The 22090-nt window shown below is 41.7% G+C and overlaps 1 protein-coding gene across 1 annotated transcript in view; it reads left to right on the top strand.

Annotated features, from left to right (window-relative positions):
- The window catches only part of LOC134672992 (zinc finger and BTB domain-containing protein 7A-like), a 48178-nt gene that overhangs the window by 13911 nt on the left and 12177 nt on the right, over positions 1-22090 (top strand). The window contains exons 5-12 of the mRNA XM_063530951.1: positions 375-380; positions 445-606; positions 12248-12349; positions 12915-13035; positions 14258-14390; positions 14784-14933; positions 17812-17947; positions 18987-19142. Of these exons, the coding sequence (XP_063387021.1) occupies positions 375-380; positions 445-606; positions 12248-12349; positions 12915-13035; positions 14258-14390; positions 14784-14933; positions 17812-17947; positions 18987-19142 (966 nt within the window). The remainder of the gene's footprint in view (positions 1-374; positions 381-444; positions 607-12247; positions 12350-12914; positions 13036-14257; positions 14391-14783; positions 14934-17811; positions 17948-18986; positions 19143-22090) is intronic.

The raw sequence follows: 22090 nt of genomic DNA, 5'->3' as shown, positions 1-22090 counted from the left end.
ATGCTGTCACTTCTTATGTGATCGTACGTAAGAAGTGTTCTGTCCAGTTCCTTAGCTGAATAGAGTACTAAACTTCTAAAGACGCCTTGGTATATCGCAGAAGCTACTTGCATATTTCGCGGAAGTGATTTGGTTTAATGTTACAACTTACAACGTAACTTTATCAATCACTCGACACCAGTAGTCTGGTTTATATTTAACTGGCCAAGTCTTAAAATAAGCATAACATTAAATATCAATTGACAGTCCATAACAACTTTTCTACTACTATATTGAAAAAAAAATAGGAGTATCTCGAAATCAGAATTATTTGTAAATTAAAATTTTACTTGTGGAAAATAGGTGATGTAGTTAATATAATAATGATTATAGAGCTCTGTGTTTTGACTATTGGCTTACGAATGTTTTTTGCATTATCTGTTCTAACGACCCGTCTCTCCCCAGCCGCCGCGACGTCCACCCCCGACAAGCAGGACGACGACAGGCCCAAGAAGCGCACCTCCATCCTGTCGCCCGACGACGACAAGCTACGCGCCAAGAAGAAGATGACCGTCCGCTTCCAAGACGACAAGACTGACGAACGCCCTAACAAGGTTAATTCGCCGGGTGAGTTGTGTCAAACGTTCTTTGTTTTGTTTTATACTCTGATTGCTACATGTAAGTACACATTTAGTTTAAAGGTAGACGTCCACAGGGCTGCATCGGACGCATCGCACGTTCGACGCAACGGATTTTAGTATTCTTTGTGTAGAAAGTTACAAAAGTGCGTCCACTGATCGGCACTGCGGATTGCGCGCGATGCGGCTCTGTGAACGTCAACCTCAAGACGCCTTAACAAGATTAATTCGCCGAGTGAGTTGTACCAAATGGTATTTCATCCTGTCGCCGTGTGATGACAAGTTAGTTATCTATACGCATTTGCCTCCTCAAATTTAGGATAAAGTTATGTCTTACATATTTCCCACAACATTTTTTTTAAGTAGTTTTTTATGCCAAAAAAAACACTTATTTTTTACAAGAGCAAAGACCTGTTAATATAATAATTCCAAAGTATTCAACATTAGCGCATCCAAAAATTCGTTGAATACACGTCGACTCGACTAAAGATTAAATAATTTACTTTAAATATTTGCTTTTGACGTATGTTAAACGTACGAATAAACAACATGGACATTTTTTAACATATCGATTTTTTTGATGTTATTCAATTCGAGGAAAATAATTCTCAAGGTAAAACCAGCTAAAATAATTACCTACTTATCACATCGATAAAATGAGAATTAATGCATTCTTGTAACTCTTAAGGCGATTATTTTTAAATTTAAAAATTTATATGTAATTTAAGAGCATTAACTTTCGTTCTGCCATTTTGCACATAACAGTGGCATTAAAATTTTTAAAATAATTTAGAAACAAAAATAAATTAACGGACTTTAAGTGGCCCGTCGGCAATAAAACCGTTGAAATATATTTTATTGGAATAAAAATATATTTTAAAGTTTTTATGATTCTCATGCATATTTATGAGGGTCTCAAGGCTTAGTAAAAATTGGATACCTGCGGATAAATATAATCACTTTTCTTATTCTTTGTAATATTTACATATATCATTATACCATAAGTATATTCTTCTGTGTGGTTTGCAACAGAGTAGTTGGGGTCACTGGGTTCTCATGGGAAACTTCTATTTCTTGTGAACTTTTTTTTTTTAACTTTCATAAGCTTTTGGAAACTTTTTTTTTATTAACGAACCGTCTGATAGTCATCATATACCACACAAAAAATGACACAGTTTAGCGCAACTTGCCAGCCGCATATTTTGACTAGGGTGTAGAGTTTGTGAAGTTGGGACTTGTAGAGTTAGAAGCAGATGTCAGTCTACAAGAGATCTGATAACTTTTTACAGTGTCTTATGGTTACGTCTTGGCAACATTTTACATGAAAATGTTTTTGGTGGGATTCTTAGATTCTAAATTCTACCGTCGTAGTCAATAACTTTTTGTTATTACCTAAACGAAGTGGAAAAATATATTTAAACCTAAGTACTTCGTTAAAGCAGTACGTTTCTAATCAATTTAATCTATTATTGGCGGAGATCGAAGCGATTTAAAGGTCAATCTATTTTTAAACCGAGAAAAGGTAAAACATTGCCGGTAGCAATTTCCAATAATCAACGATTTTGTACTTAAACGTTCCATTATTTAATGTATTTTTAGGGTTCCGTACCCAAAGGGTAAAACGGGACCCTATTACTAAGACTTCGCTGTCCGTCCGTCCGTCTGTCACCAGGCTGTATCTCACGAACCGTGATAGCTAGACAGTTGAAATTTTCACAGATGATGTATTTCTGTTGCCGCTATAACAACAAATACTAAAATCTGAATAAAATAAAGAATTAAATGGGGCTCCCATACAACAAACGTGATTTTTGACCAAAGTTAAGCAACGTCGGGAGTGGTCAGTACTTGGATGGGTGACCGTTTTCTTTTTGCATTTTTTTCCGTTTTTTTTTTGCTTTATGGTACGGAACCCTTCGTGCGCGAGTCCGACTCGCACTTCCCCGGTTTTTTTTACTACATAGTATTGAGATTATAAACTCCCGTTTATTAAATAATAAGGTGAGGTACGCTCAGGCTGTTTTGTGGTATATTCGAATAGATTTTCTATCGAGAAAATTTACGTAATCACGCCATTTAGCGGTTAGTTGAAGTAATAAACTGCTTACGCGATTTTAGTACAATTTTAATAAACTACGTCTGAGGCGATGACCGAAATAATTCACAGCCATAAATTAAGCTACGCGTATCCTTAACTTCCGGGAACAGAACGGGTATGTTTTGTTGCATATGCTATATAATTGAGTTATTCTATGTAATCAATGTATGGGAAAATGAAACAAATTAATATAGTTTTCAAACCTGTGTGACGTGATACGTCTAGGTGTACTGTTTAAAATGCACCACTCTCCCCCCCCCCTCCACCTGACGCTCGACCCCCCCCCCCCACCTTGAAATGTGTCCCCGTTGGTAGTTTTTTGGCATTCTCACGAAAACTATAATAGATATCAAAAAAGTGTCAAGGACAGAATTAATCCTCATTAAATTTAGAACAAAAATGGTCTTATGTGTTTTATTATAAGTTGGACGGTATTCAAGCTATAAGTACTTGTATAACCTTAAAATAACAAAATAACCATACTAGTATGACGAAATGCAGAATATCTTCAAAACGGCTAGACCGATTTTAATAAAATATACCTAAAAAATCACCGCAGTGAAGCCAGCTATCAAACAAAAGAAACTACATCAAAATCGGTTCATCCGTTTCGGCGTTACGAAGTCACAGGTAAACACAGAAATACATTTTTTTTTCAACTGCACCCAATAATTTTGTAAACCGATTAATTTTGATCAATTATTTTAATGGGATCATGTCCCTTGAAGTTTTAGCTTTACGAAAAGTTAAAAAACATGGAAAACGGCCCAGTATTTTTCAAATTATCGGCATTTTCCCGATTTGTGAGTGGTTTCGTGTTATCACGCGCACAAGTTGCCCTTGACCCCTATAAAACGGGGGGTAGGGGAGGGGTTGTTATCAGGCACTTATCAGAAGTTGACCGGTACCCATATCCGCATATTTTCCCGTAAAGAAGACCTGTGAAAAATGGAAACCACTGAAGCTGAAGTCCGCCAAGTTGTCCAGCTCAGCTCCTGCAAGAGGGGCGTAGCCAACGTTCAGTAGCTGCCACGTTGAATTTAAGTCAATCTACAGTTTGCAGAGTTTACCAGAGGTTCCAACGGACTGGATCCTTTACTTCAAGACCAAGAAGCGGCCGCAAAAAGTGTACATCAGAGAGGGACGACCGCTTCATTGTCACAACATCTCTCCGAGATCGACACCTGACAAGCGTTGCCATCCAGCAGCGTCTGCGTGAGATACGAGGAGTGGCTGCCAGTGAGTGGACAATAAGAAGAAGACTTAAGAAAGTGAACTTGACACCCAGGAGGCCTGCAACGGGGCCCAGATTGCTGGCGCGACACCGTACAGCCCGAAGAGAGTTTGCATAAAATCATATGGACTGGACCATTGAGCAATGGACCCCAGTTCTCTTCTCGGACGTGTGCAGAATATGCTTGAATGGATGTGACCGAAGAGGAAGAGTCTACAGAAGGCCAGAAGAACGGTTCGCCCAATGTTGCTTCTCCGAAAGGGTCGCCTATGGCGGTGGATCCGTGATGTTCTGGGACGACGTTTCCTACGACGCGCGAACAGAGCTGGTTTTCGTGCCTGGTGGGGGCCGTGGCGCGACCCTTTCGGAGAAGCAACATTGGGCGAACCGTTCTTCTGGCCTTCTGTAGACTCTTCCTCTTCGGTCACATCCATTCAAGCATATTCTGCACACGTCCGAGAAGAGAACTGGGGTCCATTGCTCAATGGTCCAGTCCATATGATTTTCTGCAAACTCTCTTCGGGCTGTACGGTGTCGCGCCAGCAATCTGGGCCCCGTTGCAGGCCTCCTGGGTGTCAAGTTCGCTTTCTTAAGTCTTCTTCTTATTGTCCACTCACTGGCAGCCACTCCTCGTATCTCACGCAGACGCTGCTGGATGGCAACGCTTGTCAGGTGTCGATCTCGGAGAGATGTTGTGACAATGAAGCGGTCGTCCCTCTCTGATGTACACTTTTTGCGGCCGCTTCTTGGTCTTGAAGTAAAGGATCTAGTCCGTTGGAACCTCTAGTTAACTCTGCAAACTGTAGATTGACTTAAATTCAGCGTGGCAGCTACTGAACGTTGGCTATGCCCCTCTTGCAGGAGCTGAGCTGGACGACTTGGCGGACTTCAGCTTCAGTGGTTTCCATTTTTCACAGGTCTTCTTTACGGGAAAATATGCGGATATGGGTACCGGTCAACTTCTGATAAGTGACTGATAACAACCCCTCCCCTACCCCCCGTTTTATAGGGGTCAAGGGCAACTCGTGCGCGTGATAACACGAAACCACTCACAAATCGGGAAAATGCCGATAATTTGAAAAATACTGGGCCGTTTTCCATGTTTTTTAACTTTTCGTAAAGCTAAAACTTCAAGGGACATGATCCCATTAAAATAATTGATCAAAATTAATCGGTTTACAAAATTATTGGGTGCAGTTGAAAAAAATTTGTATTTCTGTGTTTACCTGTGACTTCGTAACGCCGAAACGGATGAACCGATTTTGATGTAGTTTCTTTTGTTTGATAGCTGGCTTCACTGCGGTGATTTTTTAGGTATATTTTATTAAAATCGGTCTAGCCGTTTTGAAGATATTCTGCATTTCGTCATACTAGTATGGTTATTTTGTTATTTTAAGGTTATACAAGTACTTATAGCTTGAATACCGTCCAACTTATAATAAAACACATAAGACCATTTTTGTTCTAAATTTAATGAGGATTAATTCTGTCCTTGACACTTTTTTGATATCTATTATAGTTTTCGTGAGAATGCCAAAAAACTACCAACGGGGACACATTTCAAGGTGGGGGGGGGTCGAGCGTCAGGTGGAGGGGGGGGGGGGAGAGTGGTGCATTTTAAACAGTACACCTAGACGTATCACGTCACACAGGTTTGAAAACTATATTAATTTATTTGTCTGAAAACATATAATGACTGTATTAATACTCTGTATCTTTAGGTACTTAAATAAAAGTAAACAGACGTGTAATCCACAAAGCAATCCGGCTCGAAGGACCAGAAGTTTCTGTAATTACCTAGTAACACTATACTGACGTACATAGCAGTATTAAGTAGCGATTGCAAATCCGTGACATTTTTTCAAATCCGGATTTTCGGATTTTGGTTTGACCGAAATCCGAAGTTCGGATTCAATCCGGATTTTAAGAAAGGAATATTTGGCATAAAAGCAAAGTGAAACAAACAATCAAATTAAGTTGTTTTTATTAAAAATAACAAAAACAGAATGCGTACACTGCTACGCCAATAAAGAAACATCATCGCATCAAGAGATTCGTCACTTAACCTCGTCCTCATACGGTTACAGAACACTCCTGCTGCCGACATTCTCTTTCCGATTCCACACTTGTTGGTGGTATTGATAATAGCTGGTTGTATACGGAGGATAAAATGCTACCGATTTTTCCTCCGCCCTCGTGGACGGCCATTTCTATGTGGATTCATCATCATCATCTCAACCATAAGATGTCCACTGCTGAACATAGGCCCTTGGCCCTCCATTCGTACCGGTTGTAAGCGACCCGCATCCAGCGTCTTCCGGCGGCCTTAACAAGGTCGTCCGTCCATCTTGTGGGTGGACGTCCTACGCTCCGCTTGCTAGTCCGTCCGTGGTCTCGACTCGAGCACTTTTCGACCCCATCGGCCATCTTCTCTGCGCGCAATGTGGCCTGCCCATTGCTACTTCAGCTTGTCCGGTAGTCTATGTCGGTGACTTTAGTTCGTCTACGGATCTCCTCATTTCTGATTCGATCACGCAGAGAAACTCCGAGCATAGCCCTCTCCATAGCTCGTTGAGCGACTTTGAATTTTGAGATGAGGCTGATAGTGAAAGACCACGTTTCGGAGCCGTAAGTCATCACTGGTAACACACATTGATTAAAGACTTTCCTCTTGAGGCACTGAGGTATGTCGGACGAAAAGACATTGCATAATTTCCCGAACGCTGCCCAACCGAATTGGATTCGGCGGTTGACCTCCTTCTCGAAGTTGGACCTACCTAATTGGACTACTTGTCCTAGGTAGATGTACGAGTCAACAACTTCGAGTACCGAGTTCCCAACAGAAAGTGGGATGGGCATAACATTGGCATTTGACATAAGTTTCGTCTTGTCCATGTTCATTTTCAAGCCCACCCGTTGTGAAACTCGGTTGAGGTCATCGAGCATCATGCTGAGTTCCTCCATCGACTTTGCCATCACTACTATATCGTCGGCAAACCGAACGTGAGTGATGTATTCGCCGTTGATGTTGATGCCAAGTCCTTGCCATTCCAGGAGCTTGAAGGCGTCTTCCATTACGGCAGTAAACAGTTTCGGAGAGATAACGTCTCCCTGCCTTACGCCTCTTTGCAATGGAATCGCCTTCGTGCTCTATGTGGATTAGAGTAGCTAATCCGGGGCATCTGGTGAGGCAATCTGGGCAACTCCTGTATTATTTTGGTCGAGCAAAGACAGCTGCTGATTTAATTGCTCTTTAAAACTTAGCTCTCGTTGGTCTTGTTTCTGTAGTTTACCATTAACAGTTGTCATTGCACTCGTGGAAGCCACCGAGGAAAGAGGAGAAGTCGGAGTCGATGTCGCGGCCATGGTGCAGATGACGGTGACTTGGCGGGTAGCGGGCGGCAGGGGCGGCGGACGCGGGGCAAGCATACAGGTGCGAACGAGTGCGCGACGCGCAATGCCCGGCTGGCAATAGCTCTCCCGCGTTACCGCTTCATGTGCACCGCTTTTTATTTCGCATTAGCATTGATTTTGAGCAAATTAGTACTGGTGGGAAAAAATCCGAAAAACCGGTTTTTTCTTTTCAAAATCCGGATTTTAAAACGGATTTTTAAACGCTCCGAAATCCGGATTTTTGAACTTCGAATAATCCGGATTGCAATCACTAGTATTAAGGTTGAATACTAAACAAATAATTTGTACATTTTCGCCTATGGCGGTGGATCCGTGATGTTCTGGGACGACGTTTCCTACGACGCGCGAACAGAGCTGGTTTTCGTGCCTGGTGGGGGCCGTGGCGCGACCCTTTCGGAGAAGCAACATTGGGCGAACCGTTCTTCTGGCCTTCTGTAGACTCTTCCTCTTCGGTCACATCCATTCAAGCATATTCTGCACACGTCCGAGAAGAGAACTGGGGTCCATTGCTCAATGGTCCAGTCCATATGATTTTCTGCAAACTCTCTTCGGGCTGTACGGTGTCGCGCCAGCAATCTGGGCCCCGTTGCAGGCCTCCTGGGTGTCAAGTTCGCTTTCTTAAGTCTTCTTCTTATTGTCCACTCACTGGCAGCCACTCCTCGTATCTCACGCAGACGCTGCTGGATGGCAACGCTTGTCAGGTGTCGATCTCGGAGAGATGTTGTGACAATGAAGCGGTCGTCCCTCTCTGATGTACACTTTTTGCGGCCGCTTCTTGGTCTTGAAGTAAAGGATCCAGTCCGTTGGAACCTCTAGTTAACTCTGCAAACTGTAGATTGACTTAAATTCAGCGTGGCAGCTACTGAACGTTGACTATGCCCCTCTTGCAGGAGCTGAGCTGGACGACTTGGCGGACTTCAGCTTCAGTGGTTTCCATTTTTCACAGGTCTTCTTTACGGGAAAATATGCGGATATGGGTACCGGTCAACTTCTGATAAGTGACTGATAACAACCCCTCCCCTACCCCCCGTTTTATAGGGGTCAAGGGCAACTCGTGCGCGTGATAACACGAAACCACTCACAAATCGGGAAAATGCCGATAATTTGAAAAATACTGGGCCGTTTTCCATGTTTTTTAACTTTTCGTAAAGCTAAAACTTCAAGGGACATGATCCCATTAAAATAATTGATCAAAATTAATCGGTTTACAAAATTATTGGGTGCAGTTGAAAAAAATTTGTATTTCTGTGTTTACCTGTGACTTCGTAACGCCGAAACGGATGAACCGATTTTGATGTAGTTTCTTTTGTTTGATAGCTGGCTTCACTGCGGTGATTTTTTAGGTATATTTTATTAAAATCGGTCTAGCCGTTTTGAAGATATTCTGCATTTCGTCATACTAGTATGGTTATTTTGTTATTTTAAGGTTATACAAGTACTTATAGCTTGAATACCGTCCAACTTATAATAAAACACATAAGACCATTTTTGTTCTAAATTTAATGAGGATTAATTCTGTCCTTGACACTTTTTTGATATCTATTATAGTTTTCGTGAGAATGCCAAAAAACTACCAACGGGGACACATTTCAAGGTGGGGGGGGGTCGAGCGTCAGGTGGAGGGGGGGGGGGGGGAGAGTGGTGCATTTTAAACAGTACACCTAGACGTATCACGTCACACAGGTTTGAAAACTATATTAATTTATTTGTCTGAAAACATATAATGACTGTATTAATACTCTGTATCTTTAGGTACTTAAATAAAAGTAAACAGACGTGTAATCCACAAAGCAATCCGGCTCGAAGGACCAGAAGTTTCTGTAATTACCTAGTAACACTATACTGACGTACATAGCAGTATTAAGGTTGAATACTAAACAAATAATTTGTACATTTTCGGGTAGTTATAACATTTATTGATTAACCAACCAAATACAAAACTACCTGGATATGTCACTGGGCGACCTAACCTGACTTTAACTTACATTATTTGATCATGTAATGTCTTCATCTACCCTCACCTGGCTTAAGAAGCCATTTGAGGGTAGATTTTGTTAACTCTTTTTTAAATACCTAAAGATACAGACTAAAGTGGCAGGCCTATCCTTTTCTTACACAAATAAAACAATTCTTCGATTATAAATTGATTGCTGTACTGTGATACTCGTAAAATATTTTTCTTCGTTTTGTAAACAAATGGCATTCAGGCAAAATCAATTGTGTCTCATTTAATAACCACTCACAAGCGATTTATTACAATTATGCATGAGGAATTACACATAACCACTCCAAGATGCAAGTTTCTTCATTGAAATATACCGTTCCTTGATATAACATTTATAGTTACCTACCTCGTTTTCTTACTTTGAAGAATATTAGTGTTCCGTACAAAACTTTGTTCACGGAACACTTATGGGATCACTTCGGTCTTGCAAATCAGTTATTTTTTACCAACTCAAGACCAGATTTACCGAAACATATCTAGTCGAAAAGTCAAGAGCTCGTCAACTCTATTGTCAAGGTATTAAAGTTTATGTGTATTACAGAGTACAGTAGATACTTTAAACTCATATTTTACTGCGTTATTTACTCACTGTTTTCGCAAAGTTTCGAACTACAAACAAAAAGTTCCTCATATTCATATGTTTGCACAATTATTCACAGTTAAAATAATAAATATGAATGTAAATGGAGTTTAAAATAAACAAGCCTAAGTACAATGTGGATGATTGTCTTCTCGGGAGGGAACACAGACAAAACATCCTCCAGACTGGGCATAGTCGCGCTACCCCCTCTGCCACGCATACGGTAAATTTACTCCATGTTCGAGTCGAAAGTGACTTTGTGTGACGTCCGTGTCTTTGAACGGACCAATCACGGTACGGGATTTCGCCTCGTCCCGCGCACCCTCGCATTTTTGGCATCATCGGCATGAAATAATTGCTCTAAACTCGGTCTGGAGGATTCCTAGTCTATGGGAGGGAATTACGCTAAATGATATTGTCTCGACGCCATTGTTGCTCAAATTGATGGTTGCGTGAGGAAATGTATTGTTTTACGTAAGAGTTTAATCCTAGTATTTGCTTTTATGAAACTCCGCGGTGAGATGTATAGTTGGAGGTATTGTTTGCCTATTGGCATTTCAAAAGGCTGGTGGCATTTTGATGGTAATTATATCCTGGATTTTATATTCAAGATTTTTAAGAAAATCTTTACTTAGCTACATTAGCATAAGGCCGATAGGCGCTTTTGGGACTAATTCATAGGAAACTATCCAGTTATAGTTTCAATCTATAAAAAAGGTATCTTGATATAACACAATTGTGACAAAACATGGTACATATTTCACACGTCGCTAATCGAGTTTGCGTATTCACGTTTAAAACAAGTTTTTTTTTTTTAATTTCAGTTTTACCTGTAGTAAAAAATATTCAATGTAAAGATATCTTTTTGCTCAAACCACTTGAATATAATTAGCTTTAAGGCTCCGTCACACAGGCGCGTTTTGCGGGCGGCGCGTTTACATATAAAAGCCTAAAACTCCCGGAAAACGCGCCTGTGTGACGGAACCTTTATAGTCCATTTTTTACTCAGGTTAAAATGTACACAAGTATTTCATTTTTGGATGAATATAAATACATATGTATTTAGTAACTTTAATATCAATAACCAATTTCATATGTATAGTCGCCATCAGATACATCGGAGCAGCTATGGCGCTCACAAATATCTGAACACGCCTCTATTGTCAGGACGTTAGAGTGCGTGTTCAGATATTGTGAACACCTTGGCCGCTCCGATATATCTGATGGCGACTGTAAAAGCCAGAAGACTTATATAAAAACTCTATTTGTCTCGACGCATTTGCGGTAAATGTAAATAATTAGTCTTATGTTTACTTTACATATGTTACTCAATCATGAGAATGTTTACAATTAGTCGAGCCGGTGACAAATGTTGTTTATGTTTACTTTTATCAATCTTTATGTTCGTTTAAATATAATTTTATCTGCTAAAACTCTCGTTTATCACGAAGGACTCGCACATGCCTCGGCTCCCAGCTGTCAAAACATCAACAACCCTTCATATTAATAATATTAAAAATGGGGTCACTCACGTATTTTAAGTCGAAAAACGCTCGACATGTTTCACTCCGTACCGAGGAGTCTCATCAGGAGCTTGCGTTTACGGTGACGGACCGGCGCAGACTGCAGGCCGCAACCCTCCACACCCGATAACTGCGCCGGTGGCGGCAGGGGGGGGCGAGAAACTACCCTCGTTTATCGCGATATTGTCAAATGACATGGTTTGTTATTAAAACCCTTCATATAGCTAAAAAGAGACGGCAGTATATAAGTCAGCTCTCGCGCCCCGAATACAAGAACCATAAAAGTTCAAATACATCAGGGTTAGGTTATGTACCTATTAACTGTATACCGTCAACAGGGGTGTAAGTATTTTCCCTATTCACACCAGCTATCCCTATTCAGGGATCCCTAGGTTGAGGGTTTACGACAAATCCTCTAGAGCAGCGGTTGGCAACCTTTTAGCAGCCAAGGGCCACATAGTAGTTAACGAAATTGAACTTTGTTCATATTTTTGTGACTTTATGAGACGACATATGAGACATTGTCGTTTGTCAATATTACGTACAAAATAGCCTAGGGGGATCGCGGGCCGCAAGTGAGAGGTTCGCGGGCCGCCTGTTGCCGACCGCTGCTCTAGAGAATCTTTTTATTTTAGGCGAACGGCAATTGTGGCTATGGCTTTTACGTGGTGCGGCAGTTCTATCGGTGTGACATATTCTATAAAAGTCACGAGTGAGAGAGAGGCCATAAGATAAGTCCTAAGATAAAAGTACTAAACATGTATTATTGTCAACAGGGGCAGCCTCCAACCAGGACGATCCGAAGCCGGGCGGCATCAAGGTAGTGCAGCTATCCGCTCTGCAGAAGCCCACCAACAACGAGCATGACGATTCTGATGGTGAGTATTCTGACGGTGATGTGGGGTTTTTGAGGACCGGTCTGGACTAGTGGGTAGTGACCCTGCCATGAAGCCGATGGTCCTGGGTTCGAATCCCGGTAAGGGCAGTTATTTGTGTGATGACACAGATATTTGGTCCTGAGTTATGATTGTTTTCTAAATATTTAAGTATATTATATAGTTCGTTGTCTGAGTACCCACAACACTCCTATATATTTTTTATTCTGTGTCGTAGTCAATATCTTTAATGGCCATTGGAACACTCATAACTGAAATAGTGTCCACACAGAACGAGCCGCTTCGCGAGGAAATTGCCGCGCGAAGCCCGGTCGGTGGACACGTGACTCGCCCGAGGCAATGCGGCCGAGGCATGTCTACACAGACCGAGCTGCATCGCGCAGCAGTTTCCTCGCGAGGCGGCTCGTTATGTGTGGACCCGCCTCATTGTGTACAAATTCTAATAATATTCCCAATGGCTGTTATTTGTCGTGGGGCAGTAGGTACTAGTAGGCTTTTTGAATCCCCTAACACGAACGTACAAATAATTTGTATGTTTATTTTCCAGAGAAAGCCAAGAATATGGATGACGACGAAGAAACTGATTCAAGCGGTTCCATGTCCGACTCAAATGCCAACGAATGCGAGGAAGGGCGCCGCCCTCATGTCTGCGACGTTTGTGATCTCAGGTAACAGTTCTTATTCATATAAAAATAGAATCCATGCTATGTTTATTCTGCACATCTAGCATGTCTACTATCTTGTTGAAACCCGTGTGACCACAGAATAAATAATAGTACTTCCGTCCAGAACAGTGGCGTGCCCAGAGTTTTGGAGTAAGGCAAGCCGAAAGATATGTTTTCGTAATAACTGTCCAATCTTCACTCTTCGGTCTCAAATGCATTCTGCTAGCGTATCGAGGCGAGCTAATCATAGCCCGCTAAGGGCATACGGTATACTGTTACTAGACAGAATTTATCCACGAAATTAATTTAACGACTTTACCTTGCCCTCGTTGAGTGGACGCATTTCATACCGTCACAAGGAACAACTTCATCCATTGTTAACGAATTAAACAATTATAAACGCCACAACAAACGAACTAATCCACTTTCACTAATTCAACTTTTGTTTTGACTAAATAATAATACACTTGAAGTCAACGCGCATGAAATCGCGCTCGTGCAAACTTATGCAGCTAACTTCACACCAAAAGCCTGGCTTAAATCGCCGTATAAAAGTGCTATATATACCAACAAATAGTTACATTCATTATATGGCGGTTTGTAGGCTGGAGCGCTTAAGAGCGGGACGAAAAAGCAAGCCCGGTTGCAAGCCGATGAGTGCGAGCAGGATAGCGAGCATAACCTGCGACTGATTTCTTTCGCGCGGATGAGGCGCCACGGCAAAAATTCGCAACACACGCCGCGGTCGGAGCGCTGTGGCTTGAATTTAATAATGCGGGTTCTTTTGGCGCGCGGTTTTAAAATAATCTATATTGATCTTATCCCTACGTAATTTCGGTAAGGCAACTAAGGCAAGCCCGGCTTTTGGGATTGTATGGAAGTACCGCCACTGGTCCAGAAAGGAAACTTCCTACAAAACCGAAGTTTGACAGCGGTTCAGGGTCGAATCATGCTGTCCCTTTCTAATGTTTGGCACTATCCCTTTCGGCTATTTAGGGTTGTTAAAATTCAAGCTAATATCTTATCTGTGGTCGTGCACGCAAAGGGACGTCAAGTTGTGTCAACCCTAATAATTGCTCGGAGCAAAGCTGGGCCGAACGGAGCCGCGTTTGCCCGAAGGGAGGAGTTTCGCACCCCTGCTGTGAGTTCATACACCAAGCTTATGGAGTCGCGCCAGTGGCGGTAAGACTTGTTGGACAACCGTATCATTATTATTTCCTTACAGATTCCAGCGGTCATCCCACCTCTCCCGACACCGGCTGACACACACAGGCGAGCGGCCCTTCACGTGCGGCGGCTGCGGCCGCTCGTTCGCGCGCTCCGACAAGCTGCGCGTACACACCAAGATCTGCGAGCGGGTACCGTACACACTATACATGGCGATCATCCTACTTATTTAGTTATAGAGACCGCTTTGCTCTGAAAACATATAATAACTCAAAAATCCGCGTTTTCCCAGAGATAAGACCTAGCTAGATCGATTTTTCGCCCCCGGAAACCCCAATATAGCAAATCTCATCGAAATCGTTAGAGCCGTTTCCGGGATTCCCGAAATATATAAATATACATACAAGAATTATTGCCTGTTTAAAGGTATAAGCGGCGGAACGGGTCTACCGCGATAAAATTTCATAATTTTGACCTTATCCGACGTTTCAACTGGGTTGCACTAAATGTAGTGACCGATGACACAGATAAAACGTCAGATTTAATGAATAACTTGACACTTATACCCACATTTCCCATTCCAGGAAGACCCAACCGTCGACATGGCCAACGAATCCACCACGACCAAACGCGAAAACAACTCTGAAGTGATGTCCGGCATGGTGCGCACCACACACCGGGAGTCCGGACATCTCGTGTTCACGCCCAGCGGCGACGTCATGCTGCCGCCCAGGGCTACCACCAACCCCGTCGTACTCAACAGGTAAATAATACATACAATACTCCAGGAACTAATGTGAAAACAACTCTGAAGTGATGTCCGGCATGGTGCGCACCACACACCGGGAGTCCGGACATCTCGTGTTCACGCCCAGCGGCGACGTCATGCTGCCGCCCAGGGCTACCACCAACCCCGTCGTACTCAACAGGTAAATAATACATACAATACTCCAGGAACTAATGTGAAAACAACTCTGAAGTGATGTCCGGCATGGTGCGCACCACACACCGGGAGTCCGGACATCTCGTGTTCACGCCCAGCGGCGACGTCATGCTGCCGCCCAGGGCTACCACCAACCCCGTCGTACTCAACAGGTAAATACATACAATACTCCAGGAACTAATGTGAAAACAACTCTGAAGTGATGTCCGGCATGGTGCGCACCACACACCGGGAGTCCGGACATCTCGTGTTCACGCCCAGCGGCGACGTCATGCTGCCACCCAGGGCTGCCACCAACCCCGTCGTACTCAACAGGTAAATACATACAATACTCCAGGAACTAATGTGAAAACAACTTTGAAGTGATGTCCGGCATGGTGCGCACCACACACCGGGAGTCCGGGCATCTCGTGTTCACGCCCAGCGGCGACGTCATGCTGCCACCCAGGGCTACCACCAACCCCGTCGTACTCAACAGGTAAATACATACAATACTCCAGGAACTAATGTGAAACAACTCTGAAGTGATGTCCGGCATGGTGCGCACCACACACCGGGAGTCCGGACATCTCGTGTTCACGCCCAGCGGCGACGTCATGCTGCCACCCAGGGCTGCCACCAACCCCGTCGTACTCAACAGGTAAATACATACAATACTCCAGGAACTAATGTGAAAACAACTCTGAAGTGATGTCCGGCATGGTGCGCACCACACACCGGGAGTCCGGACATCTCGTGTTCACGCCCAGCGGCGACGTCATGCTGCCGCCCAGGGCTACCACCAACCCCGTCGTACTCAACAGGTAAATAATACATACAATACTCCAGGAACTAATGTGAAAACAACTCTGAAGTGATGTCCGGCATGGTGCGCACCACACACCGGGAGTCCGGACATCTCGTGTTCACGCCCAGCGGCGACGTCATGCTGCCGCCCAGGGCTACCACCAACCCCGTCGTACTCAACAGGTAAATAATACATACAATACTCCAGGAACTAATGTGAAAACAACTCTGAAGTGATGTCCGGCATGGTGCGCACCACACACCGGGAGTCCGGACATCTCGTGTTCACGCCCAGCGGCGACGTCATGCTGCCGCCCAGGGCTACCACCAACCCCGTCGTGCTCAACAGGTAAATAATACATACATACAATACTCCAGAATTTTTTTTTAAGAGAGGAATAAATGGAAATGGTTCAGAAATTATAACTGATGAGTCCGAATGTATTAGCTAAACGTTAATGTTAATTTTCAAGATAATATTATACAAGTCCAAAAACTGCATTTAATTCCTTATACCAGTGATAATTATCTAATTGAATTTACCTATTTGATAATATCGAATTCTGAATATAATTATTAATGTTTTTACTACCGGTCTGGCGTAGTGGGTAGTGAAGAATCACTGTAAGCCTGTAACACAAGCCTTTTTGAGCTTACAGTGTAAAAAGTCAATTTGTGTAAAAATGTTCCATAAAACATCGTATCATAATATAAAAAAAAATATTAAAATATTAGCTACTAAAATAGAAACTTTTTACAAAAAAAAAGAAAACCGACTTCAAATAGTACATTATTGCAGAGGCCGGGAAAGGGCAATTCGTGGATGAGTTTCGATTTTGTCGGACGACGCGAAGCGGAGTCCGACAAAGAAGACGAATCCACGAATTGCTATTCCTGCCGAGGCATATATAGTGCTTTTCTCCAAACATGCGAGGAAATAAGCTAAAATAATTATTATTTAACCATCAAGCATCACTCAAATCAAACCTTCACATCCAAAATGTCAAAAACAATTTCCCTCTTTAATTGATTTTTAAAAGTTAAAGTTACAAACTTATTCTGCCATTCAGTATTCGTTCATTCAATATAATTGTGCAATATAGTTGGTCAAACCAACTTTTCAGTCAGTGAGAACCAGGAAAACTATACCGATCCTTTTCTTTTGGGTGCTAGTACTAATGTAAGACAAATATAGTATGATTCTCTTTGTCTATGTTTGAAATGAGAAAGTCCTTTGACAAACTATATAAGCTTTATGAACACGGATGAGATTTAAAAAAAAATATAAAAATAATCTTTGATTTTATTAAGCAGTATTCGCACGATCATACACGTGAAATGATAGCTGATCGGGTCGTGTAGAAGCGGCTCGCGGCAATAATAATTGGCCGTTTGCGTTTTTTATTATTAAAAAGTAAAAAACACTACAGTAATAAGTTATTACTGTAGTGTTTTTTTACTTCCCGTCCGCTAGAACAGGACAGCGATAGTTTGATGTTTTTTAATTAGAGTTTGACATTAACGAAGAACTTCCCGTAGTATTTTTGCTACAGTAAGGTGAACATTTCCGAGCATATTGGAGAAAAAGAATGTTATAAATTATTATCCTTTTTTTAAGTCTATGCGTTACCAACTGGTATGTTTGAAATGAATTAATATGGGACCAACTTGGACATAGCTCGTTTCAAACAAAAAAAGAATTACTCAAATCGGACTACGGATGTCGGAGTAATCGGTGAACGTACATAAAAAAAATTGCCACAACCGAATACAGAACCTCCTCCCTCTATGAAATGAAGTCGATTAAAACTGTTAGTAATATATAATGGTCCGCAACCGCTACCGCTAGAATATAATGTGTCAGTTCCCCCAGCACGCTGGAGCCGGTGAAGCACGAGCTGGCGGCCGGCGACCTGCTGGAGCCGCCGCGCCGGGGCCGCGGCCGCCCGCGCAAGACGCCGCTCCCGCTCACGCCCAAGATCAAGAAGAAGCGCGGCCGCCCGCCCAAGACTTCGCTCGGTTAGTTTTACTTTTATACTGTTTGATGACAGAAATGCAAGGGCGTACCTATATTTAGATTTACCCTAGGGCCAACTGGGCCATGGCATTTGTTTTTCTTCCTTGACTTTAGGGCGCTGAAACTTATTGGCCCGGCGGCCCAATTTCAAATTACGCGCCCTGCAGAAATGTAGTAGTCGTCACGCAATTACAGTATTTTAGTTTAGATTATTGAATATTACTCATTAGGTAAATTCATTCAAAACGAGCAAATTTTCCCAATTTTTTTTTCGATCTGTATCGTGCTCGATTGAGTAGTCAAACGCTCACGCTAAAGGCTTGAGCGAGGCAAGTTTACACAGACCGATATGCTTCGTATCGTAATTTTCTTCATTCTGTTTATTTATAACAACCATCTCTCATTATAAATCATTTGGTTTTGCAAACCGTTTTGCAAAAAAGCGGCGCAATGCAGCTCCATCTATGAAAATGTGCTTTTTAGGGTTCCGTACCCAAAGGGTAAAACGGGACCCTATTACTAAGACTTCGCTGTCCGTCTGTCCGTCTGTCTGTCACCAGGCTGTATCTCACGAACCGTGATAGCTAGACAGTTGTAATTTTCACAGATGATGTATTTCTGTTGCCGCTATAACAACAAATACTAAAAACAGAATAAAATAAAGATTTAAATGGGGCTCCCATACAACAAACGTGATTTTTGACCAAAGTTAAGCAACGTCGGGAGTGGTCAGTAGTTGGATGGGTGACCCGTTTTCTTTTTGCTTTTTTTTGTTTTTTTTTTGCATTATGGTACGGAACCCTTCGTGCGCGAGTCCGACTCGCACTTGCCCGGTTTTTTTTCTTAAGAACGATACAATTACGCACACATGGTTGCCTCGCACGGCAATTTCCTCGCGAGGCATTTTGCATTGTACAGACGTTTCTATTTACATTGTTAAACTACAATTAAATTGTTACCTGTCTCTTGGAATAAGCAGTGGGCGACTGAAGTCTAGAAAGATGATTATGATATTGTTAACCCTAATTGAATGTCGCACAGACCTGGAGGGCTGCGTGCTGACGGGCGGCACGGTGATGGGCAACGCGCACAACCTGAGCAACCTGAGCATGTCGGCGCTGCCGTCGGGCCAGCAGCTGCTGCTGAAGCGCAAGCGCGGCCGCCCGCCCAAGAACTACCTGCTGCCCGCGCGCACCGGTAAGTGCCTCTCCTGCTAGAACACCACTCAAACGGGTCAATATTGGGTCGCATAATAATTGATTGTCCTAATGTAATGTTACGCATAAAACTCATTTCGCATAATTGTTATTGTACTGAAAATATTAATATTGCTGAAGAATTATAACACAAACCTAACCTAACCTAACCTAGCTACCCTATTCTACACAACCTATGCAAAATATTTTCGAAAATACTTTCTGTTTCAGCTGGAGAAAAAATATGCGAAAAAAGTTTTATGCGTAACATTACATTATGACAATCAATTATTATGCGACGAGATAGGATCCCCACTTAAACACAAGCTTACGTCACTGTCGAAGCTTATATTATGCGGATAGGGAACTTGCGCCTGAATCTAAAAATAAACAACGCCTATAAGCAGGTGCATGTTACTTAAGAGGTTAGTGAACGACCGCTATCCTCTTAAGCGCCATTTGCACCATCCTACTAACCCGGGCTTGACCGGTTAAACCGTTAACCCAGTGTCAAATTGTACTGGTAACCATGATAACTCCAGGTTTAACTGATTGACCCCCGGTTGGTAGGATGGTGCAAGTGGCCTTAAGTAACATTTTCATTTATTAAAAGACCCCATTTACCTCCCTGGATATTATAGAAAATATGTTTATACAACTTACTGTATATTTCCCATAGCTATTATACCCCTCGCGGTTTGCATAGTTGTGGTCAATAAACAACAAATGAGTAAAAATATTTTCTATAATATTCAGAAAGCAAAATGGGGATTACAATTGTATGCAGAAGCGGTCACGTGACATCGTCCACTTTCGTCTTATGCATTTAAATCTAAAAAATGTAGCTGACAGGTCGAATCGGCTTCTTTTCAAATTGCAAAAACGATAACCGGCTATGTTGTTGATATGAAATGCCTGCGGATGACGTCACGACAAAATAACTCACTCTCTGATTTGATTTGATTGCAGTGAAGACGTAGGCCTGTGTCACCGCTAACTTAAAAAAAAATTAAGACCAAATTAAGTTTTAACAGACTGATTAAAATTATGTAGATTTCTAAGATGATAATATTGATAATAGTGTTAATTATGTGTATAAGTAATAATGTTGATATTTTTATTCCTTGATGTAAGTCTAAGAAGAATTTAGTTGTTTTTTTTTGTTAACATGGAAATTTGTCGTCATTGTGATTACTTAGCTGTATTTGATTCTTTACAAAGAAAATGTTTATTTTTTGGTTATGTTTTGTTTTATTTTTCAATTATTTTTATCCCAGTGGTTTAAGTCCCATATAACCATTCCAGTCGCAGAATCATCAAAGTGGTAACTAAATGTCAGATGTGTCGTAACAGAGTCCACACAATGTGTCTAGAATTGTTTCGAAACAAAGTGTCGTCGCCGTGTGTACACTTTTCCGTAACAAGGTGTCGACACATTTGTGTGCACTTTGCGTGCGGTTTGCGACTAAATCTGACAGCAAATTTGTGACAGCAAATGTCAATATAAAATACCTCTTGAAAACCAAGGTTTGTCAAACTACTATTAGTGTCTCGTGTGCTCGTAAGTAATTCTAGTAAGTCATCATGGGCGATGCAAATGATAATAATCGACCAAAACCATATAAACACCCAACACCCGTCAACCTATTACAGAAAAGTTTTTAAAGAAATGCAATAAGCTACTTAGGTCAGCCAACGAATGCTCAAAAAAGTTGTAGAGGGAAATGCTCGGAACACAATTTTTGACTCTGTAACTTGGTTTGGACAAGTTAGGAGGTGAACATATCAAAAGTCCCCGGCCGTAGCCCTTGAGCGGGGGGAAGAGAGGGGGCTTTGAAGTTCCCATTTTCCTGTTTTTCGATTATATCTCGGAAACTATGCATCTTAGCGACATGCCACTTATACAAAATGAAAGTTAGTTTAATTTGTTACAAGTTTACTTGACGCTTAACCGCTGAACCGATTTCGTTGAAATTTGGTATAGAAATAGTTTGCGTCCCGGAACAGGACATAGGATAGATCTTATAACCAAAATCATCTTTTGAAGGTGTGAAAAGTGGCGTGGAAATTTGTACGGGAAATCAATAACCGCTGAACCGATTTATATTAAATTTGGGATGGTCTACATCTTTGATTTAGTTAAAAATGATAAAAAAAACATGACTTCAAACCTAAACTTAAACAGTATTAACTTCAAGAAGTCAATTCTGAATTCCCCCCTACACCTCATTTCACACCTTTGAAGGATGATTTTTGAGATAACTTATTATGTCCTGTCTCGGAACTCAAAATATATGTGTACTAAATTTAAATTAAAACTGTTCAGCAGTTAAAGCGTGAAGATGAGTTTAAAAGAAAGTAAGTTTATATGTTTTTACTTTGGAATGGTGTGAATGTGATACCATAACTAAATTTGGTACTGCGAATTTATACGAAAACGATACCAAACATGGCCTCGTAGCTTTACTGTTGTAGAAGTCAAAATAAAATTGAGAGCCCTAAATTCTTATTACTTGACCAAACTTGTGTAGAAGGAAAAGGAAAAATAAAAGTCTTCGGCAGGAATATAAGACACAAATATAATATATTTTTTTGCGTTACTATTTCAATCATCAAATATAAACATACCTTGCTTATATTATTCTAGTGAGATCCTCACAGATAAACAAAAACATTTACTTAAAAAATTACAAGGTCGAAATGTCACGGAACTTGTGAGAGTAATACGTGAAAAATAAAAACTTTTATGACAAAAAAATCTGGACACAATTTAAGAAGCATCCCATTGCGTCGAGGAATCATTTGTATTTTTGCTTGTTTCATTACCTCCTCGCTTCTTTTTTTGTCCTTTGTATTCTGCAGCAATTTGTTAGATCTGAAAATAAAGATAACTTGCGTCGTCACGGATGTCGATTTATAGGTTTTAGGGAGTGCAGAATTCGAAAACGA

Source organism: Cydia fagiglandana, chromosome 17, assembly GCF_963556715.1.
Source record: "Cydia fagiglandana chromosome 17, ilCydFagi1.1, whole genome shotgun sequence".
Classification (NCBI taxonomy): Eukaryota; Metazoa; Arthropoda; class Insecta; order Lepidoptera; family Tortricidae; genus Cydia; species Cydia fagiglandana.
Note: the sequence above shows the minus strand (reverse complement) of the source record. Positions and strands in the feature narration are given on the sequence as shown.